The sequence below is a fragment of the Xyrauchen texanus genome, chromosome 28 (assembly GCF_025860055.1).
Source record: "Xyrauchen texanus isolate HMW12.3.18 chromosome 28, RBS_HiC_50CHRs, whole genome shotgun sequence".
Lineage (NCBI taxonomy): Eukaryota > Metazoa > Chordata > Actinopteri > Cypriniformes > Catostomidae > Xyrauchen > Xyrauchen texanus.
The window spans coordinates 25027329-25036073 of NC_068303.1; the positions used below are offsets into that span (position 1 = coordinate 25027329).

At 36.9% G+C, this 8745-nt stretch overlaps 1 protein-coding gene across 1 annotated transcript; it reads left to right on the plus strand.

Moving 5' to 3' along the window:
• Positions 1-643: 643 nt before the first annotated feature.
• On the plus strand, positions 644-5458 carry LOC127621699 (dual specificity tyrosine-phosphorylation-regulated kinase 4-like). Its single transcript, XM_052095421.1, has 10 exons — positions 644-838; positions 1001-1137; positions 2861-3001; positions 3239-3377; positions 3647-3728; positions 4326-4498; positions 4587-4647; positions 4735-4855; positions 4954-5129; positions 5286-5458. The coding sequence occupies exons 1-10, from the start codon at positions 644-646 to the stop codon at positions 5456-5458; spliced, it is 1398 nt and encodes a 465-aa protein (XP_051951381.1).
• Positions 5459-8745: the final 3287 nt, after the last annotated feature.

Consider the following 8745-nt stretch of genomic DNA (forward strand, 5'->3'; position numbering starts at 1 on the left):
GTGCAAAAGTTTTAGGCACTTGTGAAAAATGTTGCATAGTGAGGATGTCTTCAGAAATAATGCCATATATAGTTTTCTTTTATCAATTAAGGTCATACAAAGTCCAGTAAACATAAAAAATAGCTACATCAGTATTTGGTGTGAGCACCTTTGCCTTCAAAACAGCCCCAATTCTCCTAGGTACACCTGGACACAGTTTTTCTTGGTTGTTGGCTGATAGGATGTTCCAAGCTTCTTGGAGAATTCACCACAGTTCTTCTATCCGTTTATGCTGTCTCAATTGTTTCTGCCTCTCTTTATGTCTCTCAGACTGACTCGATGTTCAGTGGGGGCCATGCTATCTGTTGCAGAGCTCCCTGTACTTGTATTCTATTTGCTAAAGAAATGTTTGGGAGTTTAAAATTAAGACAAATGTTTTTGTGAAATATCTTATGTTCCTAAAACTTTTGCACAGTAATGTATATAAAAATATAAGATTCTGGTTTGCTTGAATTCAGTCATTTGAATTTTAGTTAAGATAATTTCTGTAGCTGAATTAATATAAATCTCAGTTTATTCCCCTATGATCACATACTAAATGATTTACAGCCTTTTCACAACATGTTTATTTTACAGTTTACCTTGTTTAACACATTACTGGGTTATGTTTCTCTTTTGCCACCTAACTTTGCCAGATGCACTGACGCTTTATGGACAAAAGCTAACAGACTTTGAGCGGAATGAGATAATGGGATACCCAGAGATCTGGTACCTTGGCCTGAAAGCACTAAAGATTGCAGGGTCCATTTACAATGGCTGTAACTCTGGTTATGATAATGAGGGTGGTCATTACATTAAGGTAACAGTCAAATACTTAAAAACAATAATGATTGACTGATTGTTATATCAAATTTAGTTCAGAGTTTGGTTTTAAATCTGTCAGTTGACATAGCTGTAACCTTTGCATGCGTGTTATCTCTTGGTGGTGCATATCTAATGTATCCTGTTGTGTTGTTTACAGGTTGCTCATGACCACGTCGCATATCGTTATGAGGTGCTGGATGAGATTGGTCAAGGCACCTTTGGCCAAGTGCTTAAATGTCTGGATCACAAGACCAATGAGATGGTTGCTCTGAAAATAGTACGCTGCAATGAACGGTATCTCACATCATGTCTCACTTCCCTTTAGTTCAGAGTTGTAAAGACAAGAGCATATACATCTTAATTGTTTGTGTTTGGTGTTATGTATATTTGCACTCATTTTTCTCATTGATATTCCTTAAATTTAGATCGAAAACACAAAACAGCTTTTGGGTAACACTTTACAATAAGGTTCCATTGGTTAACTTTAGTTAATGCATTAGGTATCATGAACAAACCTAATGCATTGACTAATGTTAAAAGATTAGTTCACCCAAAATTTATAATTGACTCCAGTCAAAATAATTAAAACTTTCACTTTTAAAAAACGCTTCCTGCCAGCATTCGACCCATCACAGAGCTGTCACGTGACGTAAGCGTGATGATTTACAGTAAAAAAAATAAAAAATATTGATTTGCTTAAAAATTTGTATTGATCGTCAGGAGTCCTGTGGATTACTTTTATGCTGTTTAAAGCCCGTTATACACTGTAGGATTTCTAGGATTGTTGCTTGTCAGACTGCATGAAATGAACACATTGAGATCGCCATGGCACACCTTTGGACATTTTGTCAGACTGTGCAATACACATTGTAGCCAACTGTGGTCCCAATCATTCTGATCAGCCAACGTGACTCACGTTAGGAGCATTGTGGAATAGAAGCGAAACGGCGAGATTTGCCCACCCTGTAGGAGTATTTTGTTTTTCTGAAAGTCAGGACATCAGCATTTCCATTGCTCCAACACCACTTCATCACGAGCATAGGCTAACATTTAAAAAGATCGATGGATTATGTCAAATAGGCCTATAATAAGATCTGATCCTAAATACAAAAAAAATTACAGATGTTGAGAATGAACGCGAGTGCGGGAGGTTGCCTACAGTAATAATGAGCGTCCACACGCAAATATTAATTGTGGAAATAAAAAGCCTTGTGGCCCAAAAAATTACAAACTTCACCGTTTACATAGGGGAAAACAAAAACGGTGGTTTATAGTACGTCTTTCTCCACTTTTAGATTAGTAACCTATAGGCCACACAAAATATATCGCATTTGCAAATTTCCTACGGATAATGCACAAACACAACATAGATTTCTATAATTGATTCCAATTGTATCTGCTGATTTGGATTAAAAATTCCCATAAATACCAATACAAATTGTTCCCTTTTTATTTTTATATATACATATATATATAGATAGATATATACATATAAAATTGGAGCGGTGAATGCTGAATGTTGTAAGATTGCCGATTCTGCCCTATGATGACAGGCCTTTAAAAATCCTTTAGGATTCACAAATTTTGTCTCAGATGGTAGAATTGAGGTCAAAATCGCACAGTGTGCGGGCTTAAATATGGCTTTTGGACCGTCAAACAGCCAGCAGCATCATGGCACTCATTCTCTTTCATCGTATGGACAAACAGAGCTGAAATGTGCTTATACAAATCTTCATTTTGGTTCTGATGAAGAAGGAAAGACATACACATCTGAGATTGCTTAAAGGTGAGTAAATCATGAGAGAATTATAATTTTTGGGTGAACTAATCCTTTAACAAATACAATTTATGGTTTTAACATGTATTAGTATATGTTTAAATTACATTAATAAGTATTGTTCATTGTTATTTGAACTAATCTTAACAAATTGAACCTTATTGCAAAATGTTACCATTTGTTGCTGTTTGCTTGTAACTGTTCAGGTTTAATTGACTATATTTATGTGCTGTTTATCAGGATTAATAAATTAGCCATGGTGGAGGTGCAGATTTTGGACACGCTGCGTGAGAAAGACAAAGATAACTCCAACAATGTCATCCACATGAAGGAGTTCTTTTTCTTCCGCAACCATCTCTGCATCACCTTCGAGCTTTTGGGGTGAGAGTGAAAGAGAATATACATTTCAGAAGATCATCAGATTGGTGATTCTAATCCTATCAGTGTTTGCTTTGAGTTTAAAATTAAGACAGACAGGTGGATTGGTTTGTTTTGGTCAGTTGGTTTCTTTTGTGGTTAGAATTACAATACTACAAGACTGGTAAATGGAAGAGAAACTCAATCAGCCTCTAATGGAAACCTAGTTTTTTTGTTTGTTTGTTTTTTGTCTCTGCAAAGACCAAGCTTGTATGATCTGCTTAAAAAGAGACATCATCAGGGTTTCTGCAAGACGCTAGTCCACCGCTTTGCCTGCTCATTGCTGGAGTGCCTGCAGATGCTTCACAATGAGAAGATCGCCCATTGTGACCTCAAACCTGTGAGTTGACCAACATCGGGCTTTTGTCTTCATTTTAGACATCAGAGACAAAATCATGCACTGAACATTTTTCCAGCCCTGTTAAATGCAAAACCCCTTTAAGGTGGGTTCCCATTTGCCTACAATGGACTCGTTAATGTTTGACAAAAGTAAACGTACTCACGAGGTCAAATTATTGAACCATTATAATTATTACTAGTATTAGTTTACTTTTGAAATGATGGACTGAAATGAAGACCTGCAGTAAACGAATGTGTTGCGGTGCACAGGAGAACATTCTGCTGTGCCCAGGTGACCACTTTGACACCAAGGTGACTGATTTTGGATGCAGCAGCTATGAGAATGAGAGAGGTGAATTTAGCTTTTAATGGCTAAAACATGGGAGAATAAAGAGCAAAGTATACTTTGGTCAGATGTGAAAGCTGAGCGTCTGTGTAAAGAAGGTGACGCAAATTTCGTGTCACGAAGAAGTGCTAGGATTAAATCACCAGAAGGCCTATACAACAGAAGGAAAATGTGGAAACAACAACAGTGGATGTGCATTTCAAGAGCGCATATGTGTGAGGAGGTCAGGACATACCTGCATTTTTATAACTCAAGTCTGAAAGAATATAAATACACCTTTATAAGTCTAAACTCCTGAAGAAAAATAGTCCAGTATCTCACAGCAGTCGTTGCGCAGTTGCGTCGACCACCTATATTGGCGTGCACAATCAAGTGAAGGATGCTTTGAAAGTCTAGCATTCAGCTGTACGCATATGTTCAACATTCACATTAAAACCGAAGTATACTTTGGGCTTTAGTGTTCAGGTGTAAATATGTGTAGAACAAGACTGTGGGAGGGTAATTTGCCATTTATGAGGTGGACAGAATGGAACATATGTATCATATATGTCTGTTCAAGGTTGTATTTCATTATCCTACCATTTATTATTTTATCCATTGTAGTTTTGACCTATGTTGGAAGCCGATGGTACCGTGCACCAGAGGTTATCCTACGTCAGCCATATGACACTGCAATAGATATGTGGAGCTTTGGCTGTGTCATAGCAGAGCTGTTCACTGGCCGGCCAGTCATCACTGGGAAAAATGAGTTGGATCAGCTGGCTTCCATTATGGAGGTAAAGGCAGTGTGTGGTTGGTAAATATGCACTGATAAACATGAATAATCATTTGAAGTCTGAGTTTGTAATGATTGTGTTTCTTTAGGTACTTGGTGTGCCACCTACTTATTTTACTGAAGAATCAGAAATTTGGGAGAAGTACTTTGGTGAGCTCAAAACTTTTTCCAATTATTTTCAGTTGTGTAATTTTGGAACTGTGCTGAAGTGAAATTGTTTGTTGTGTTCTATTAAAGATTCAAAGGGGATGCCCAAGATAGTGATCTTTCCTAAAAGACATCCCAGGACTAGACCTCTGGCCAGTATTCTGAGGACCACTGATCCAACCTTCTTGGACTTTTTGAGGCGCTGCCTGACGTATGCTCACTCACTGATGACAATAAAAGAGAATTGTGTTTTCAGCTGTCCATATGCCATCTGTATATGTACTGACCTTGAACGTCTACACTTTAAAGGTGGGATCCAAAGAAGCGCATGACCCCAGAGGAGGCCATGCAGCATAAATGGATCGTGGATGGTTGCATTAAAAATCCCAGCCAGCAGCGACGTGAACAGAAGCACAGCACTGGCAAGAACATCACTGAGATTCCCCTTCTCAAAACTGCTGAAAACGGCCGTTTACAGCAGCAGGGTATGGCGGACTAGATATTATTGTTGACATGTTGTACCCACACAGTAATAGAAGAGTAATGCTAGTGTTTTAATTGCATTGATAAACCTCTTAGCTAACAGTGTCCAATAGCTATCTGCAAAATTTTTCAGTAATAGTTTTTTGTTTGTTCATCAGTTAAGAAAGACCTGATCAACAATCGGGGGCCATCAAAGGAAGTTGTGTCGGTCCCTGACTCTGGCCCATTGGCAGGACCTTCCAATGAGCCAAATCAAGGACAGCCACAAAAAATATGTCCCAGGAATGGTTTATTGAAGCGATTGACCAGCAAGCGTCTATCAAAGCCCTAGCCATGATGCCACAGTGTCCCAGGAAACACAGCGGCCACAAGGAGGCGATAGCTGAACGTCAGATTATACAGGATATTGCTGAGCCCACATCCAGCATTACCATATTATCAGGGCCAATGCAACGGTATTAGGCTCTTCAACACTTTTTCCAGGATATTAGTTGACTGTATGTGAATTTCTTTTTTAAATAAAATCTTTTGCTTTTATTTGTGGAACATATCTCTTTCTTGATGCTTTCAGCTAAATCATATGTTGAACTTTAGCATGATTTTGCAAGTATATTTTCACAGATTACTGTGTAATTATTTTAGTGTCCTGCCTGTGAAAAAGGATTATTGAGTTTATAGTGGCTCCAGTTTAGATATTTGTTCTGTTTCTACAGAATCGACACATCACATAATCACATAATTGGTATTTTGTGCTATTTATTTTGCATCAAACATCAAAGCAGAGAGCACTCATTATGCTTTGCTTAATTTCTATTCAACCTACAGCCCAAAATCCTGGGTGTTCTTTTAAAGAAACTATGGACCTGTGGTTACATCATCTCGGTGCCCTCTGGTTTCTTCAGTGTTGATGAAATGTCGTGTGAAAGTGGCTCCTTGTTTTGAGTGAGTACTTCATTTTGTGGGTTTTTGAAGGATGTGAGATGAACATTTCCATGTCTTGGTGTGTCCCTCCCTTTAGTAAGACTAAGTAACATTTCGTCAATGTAACTGAATAGTCAAAATATGCAGCATTACAGGCAATTGGCCATGTATCATTAAATACAACCGAGGGCCTGCTTTATTTCTGTAAATATAGATGCCATTAGGCATTAAGATATGGCTTAATAATTTCGTAATCTGTAAGTTGAAGACGAAGGTCACTCAAGATAAACCATCATGCTTTTATGCATCAGAGACGCCACTCTTTAACACTATGGCCACAAGTGTGAAACAACCAGTGTCAACCCACAGGTTAATTGAAAACTGGTTTTGCAAAGGAAGGAAAACCCTTTTACCTGACCACTTGTTAAAAAACAAAGATCTCTCTGTGTCTTTTGGCATGCTCCACATCGTCACACCAGTGTTGCAATCACCATGAGAATAAGCGGTGTAAAGCGTCTAATTCCACTCTTGGCTGTTACTGTAGTGCTCCTCTTTGTAGGAATTCAAACCCCTAAGGGGCAGTTGTAACAGTCCCAGCATAACTTTTCATACATGCCCTCAACTGGAATTAATTGCTGACTTGTGTTATACAAGAAAGAGGTTAACTAATTGATGAATTTATGTATAATTTTTCTTAATCTAAAAGCAGTTCACAAAATTGACTGCTTATTTTATTTCTACATCCAAATGCATAAATAATAACTGACAGGAATCAAATTTCGTAGCTAACAGTTTCATATGACACAAAGTGGTCAAAGAGACATGAAATGGTCTTCCTCTGAAAACGCTTGACTGAATACTCTACTTGTTTAGTTTACACCTGAATAATTACACAGAGAAACTTTGTGCCTCTTAATATAAAATAATGTAGAATTAGGTTTCTTATTTAGACCCATACCTGAACAATTAGAGACAATGTCAAACGTCAAGCGCCACCAGATTACATTGAGCGGAATGAAAATAAGGGTGGAACTGAAACTGGGGTTCAGGGAGTGCAAAGGGGGCACAAGGGGGTGCTAGGGGATCCGCTGAATATTATAAAAAGTGTGAAAATTTTTGCTTTCTAAAGACTGGTTGGAAATCACGGTTATTCTATTCACAGTCATATATTTTTAACATTAGATGTGATGATAATACAAAAATGCATATAGGTTTGTGATAAATATTTCTTGAACCTTTAGCAGTCACCTTTAGCTTGCTCACTGGGTGTTTGTAAGATCATATTCCCAGTAAAGCTGCTTTGGTACAATATTTTGTGAAAGCTATTTACAAGGACATTTAAATGTCATTGAAACAAAATTCTCTTTAGGTTTTATACAAACATTAATAGCAACAAAGGAAAATCTCTAATCTCAATAATATTTAATAATTTGGTTTTAGTACAATAAAGCCAATTATTAAATTTTGTAAGCATGTTAACTTTACAATATCACACTTCCTGTTTTTCTAAAGTAAAATTGGGTCTTTATAGATGAAAATATAAAGCTGCCTTTATATTTTATGAATAGGGGTCCCTTGCAAGGATATCATCATATTTGGGGATTTTTGGCATTGAAACTCCCTGATCTAGGGGCTTTATACTACAGTGCATGCCATTGAAAAAAAAACTGTATCCCTCACAGTCTCTCATTCCTGTCAAAAAATTAAATGTGGCTTAACTCTGAAAAGGTATTTTACCATTCAACTCTTTTTATATCCTCCTGAGACCCAGAAGAAAAGGGTTAAAATGACTGTACATTTCTGAAATCTGACTAAAGTCAAGATTCTAACATTGAAGAAATAATTAGATTATTAGCAAGAGAAACATAATCTCTCCAAAAAATGTATCTGACCTCACTTACCTCCCAAGTTGCCATAAAATGTGAAAGCAGCAATGACTGCCAATTTGAAAAGAAAGTCTGTGTTCTCTGTTAGCCACACCCCCACAACCGTGGCGTCACTAGAAAGCCCGGGTGTCCTCTTGACAGTACTGTAGGACTCAAATAGATTGCATGAATTGTGCTTGACTTACAGGTCTCAGACTCATGTCCCCCACAGAGGGCAAAAATGAATTGCTGGGTTTTAGGAGAATATTTAACTGGGCAAATACTGTCTGCAGACCCTTGAACATTTTATAACTCCTTTACTCGAATTATGGAGGGCCATATTACTCATTTAAATAAATATTTAATAAATAATTAAATACATAATGAGCTAGTTAATATATAGTGGGCGTCACCTTTTAAAAATCTATTTCTTTGGACTTTCTGATTAATGAGATTAGGTGCATTCTTTTTTTTTTCACAATGAAGCTATAGCTAAGCTTCGTACATTAAGAGATCTCTTGTTCAATCTTGAAAATCACTTAGTTTGAACCCATATACTGTAGAAAATGTAATTGAAATGTTGGCTGAAATAAATGCTGTTAAAGTAGCATTGGTTTTGTAAAGAATATATTTTTGTGGTAATCAATATTATGACACAAATGCTGTCGGTTGAGCTTAACTTGTATTGAACCCGGAATATTCCTTTTTAAATGAAAAATCAACCGAAACATAATGCTAAAATGAAAATGCATGCAGACTATTCTAAAATAAAATTCAAGTGCTTGTTCAAAAATTCAAATTATTGATTAATTTAGTAATTTAATTAATAATT